At 52.0% G+C, this 2,166-nt stretch overlaps 1 protein-coding gene across 1 annotated transcript in view; it reads right to left on the bottom strand.

Annotated features, from left to right (window-relative positions):
• The window catches only part of TTLL1 (tubulin tyrosine ligase-like family, member 1), a 38,209-nt gene that overhangs the window by 25,020 nt on the left and 11,023 nt on the right, over window positions 1-2,166 (bottom strand). The window contains exon 3 of the mRNA XM_008580001.1: window positions 781-897. Coding sequence (XP_008578223.1) covers window positions 781-893 — 113 coding nt within the window. The 5' untranslated portion in view covers window positions 894-897. The remainder of the gene's footprint in view (window positions 1-780; window positions 898-2,166) is intronic.

Raw genomic sequence — 2,166 nt, 5'->3', positions numbered from 1 at the left:
CTCGGTGTTGCGCCCGCATCTCGCTCAGCCAGTGAGCGGGAACCGGTCCGTATGTGGGATCTGAACCCTCGGTGGTAGCGCCACCGCGCTCCCAAGCGGCGCACTGTAGCAGTGCGCCACTGGGCCGGCCCTCCACGGTCCTCTTCCCTGCCCCACGCCACCAGCTACACAAACGCACACTGGAAGGCGGAAGCGAAGGCTCTCGTTTCTCATCCAAGTTTCCCGCAGTATTAACCACACTTGGCTCTACTGAAACATCCTTGGACTTCACATTCCAGGTTAATAAGCAGCAAGTGTGAGACTTGACAATGTATACTAACAGATGGCTTTATCTCATGTGCTCCCCAAGTGCCTGGGGAGGAAAACTTTGAAACAGGAGATTACACGGTGGCATGAAGACACCTACCTCTGAAGTTACAATCCTTCAAAAGGTGTGCTCCATATCCAAGGGGCTAGAATCAGTAATACTATCGCAGCGTTGCATCCAAAAGAAGGAAATGGTTGGAAATCGAATGCTCACTGACAGCCTGCACAGCCTTTACACACGTGTCAGCTGTCTCTGCAAACCCTCCGAGCACCGTGGGAAGCGCCGCTGGGAGAGAAAGTTGGGAACTGAGCAAGGGGCCCACATCACCTTGAGACAGGGAGCACAGCTTTTCCTAGGGGGAAAGGCTTTGTATGATCTCTCTGATAAAATGGGGCTTCTTTGGAAAAAAAAGAATTAACATTACTGACAGGGAGACTTCAGGAAAACAATAAAATCCAGCTTTTTATACTTACCAGTAAAAATTCCAGTCCTCATTCTCTGTCACTTGGACCCATCCTCTCTTTTCAAAGTTATTGATCAGCACAGACTTCTCGATATCAGTGACCCACTTTACTTTTCCTGCCATAATCCTGGAAGAGATCGAGTAATCAGAGCTACGGAACTTCAACAACTAACTTGCTCTCCAACCCAAGGAATCCTTTAAGCATCATGCAAACAAGCTCATGTCCCCCACACCAAACTCAATTTAACCCCAGCGGCGGTTTCCCAGCCAGGGGCAATCCGTCTCCAGGGGACATCTGGCATTGTCTAGAGACACTTTGGTTGTCACAACTTGGGGAGGGGATGCTTCTGGCATCTAGGGTGCAGAGGCAGGGATGCTGCTCAATATCCTACAATGCACAGATGGCCCCACAACAAGTTATTCAGCCCAAAATGTCAATGGTGCCAAGGCTGGGAAACACTGGTCTTGCAGGAGGTAAAGGCAGCTGTTAAACAATCACCAACAAATACTCCACTGCAATTATGCCAAGAACCCTAAGTGGGAGGCACATGGGGCTATGAGAGCCAGAGGCAGGAGCACAGGCCCTGCACAGGGCAGGTGGGAAAGGCTGCCTGGGCAGGGGACCCTTGAGCCGTTCTGATGGGTGGGTGGGAATTGGCAAACCTATCCCAATCTGAGCAACCCATCTCCCCCCTCAGGTCCTATCTCCTGCTTCCTCTCCTGCTCTGCTCCAATTCATTCCCCATAACTGCGAGTGATCTTTGAAGTGTTTCTCTGACCACGTCACTCCCACTGAATAAACTCCACGGCTCTCCAGTGTACTTAAAATATGCAGGCCCCTGGCCTTCACTACTCCTTCAGGTACATCTTCAGCCACCTTCTCCTGCACCCTCTCTGTCCTTGCCACACGGTCTTCCAGCTCAGGGTCTTGGCCACTGTTGGGCCTCTCTGCCTGTCTAAGCCACCTCCCATCCATCTGCCAGCACAACTGAATGTCACGTCCTCCACAAAGTCTCCCTGACCCTCCACATCAAGTATTCCACTCCTCCACACCCCTGCAGTTCAGTATTTAACGTCCCCTGTCCCCGCTGCAGGCAAGGGCGCTGGCTTTCTTCTTCACGGCTTCATGCCCAGGGCCCAGCTCCACACCCGGCCTGTACTGGGTGCCCACTTCCCACAGACTGACTGATTGCAGCCCCAAGCCTGTCAGCAGCACTGTGTGACTCTGAGCTAGTTATCTGACCTCTCTGGACCTCAGTTTCCTCCTTTAAAAAGTCTGATTATCAAACTGCTTGGGCTCCCAGCCCAGCTCCAACAGAGAAGGCTGTATTTGTGACACTTCTACGTACAAGTTCATCTGAAGAATGGGTTCCGGGCAAAACCAGCCTGGAAAGCC

The sequence above is a fragment of the Galeopterus variegatus genome, unplaced genomic scaffold, assembly GCF_000696425.1.
Source record: "Galeopterus variegatus unplaced genomic scaffold, G_variegatus-3.0.2 Scaffold2000, whole genome shotgun sequence".
In the NCBI taxonomy this organism is placed as follows: domain Eukaryota; kingdom Metazoa; phylum Chordata; class Mammalia; order Dermoptera; family Cynocephalidae; genus Galeopterus; species Galeopterus variegatus.
This window is presented reverse-complemented; position numbering and strand designations above follow the sequence as displayed.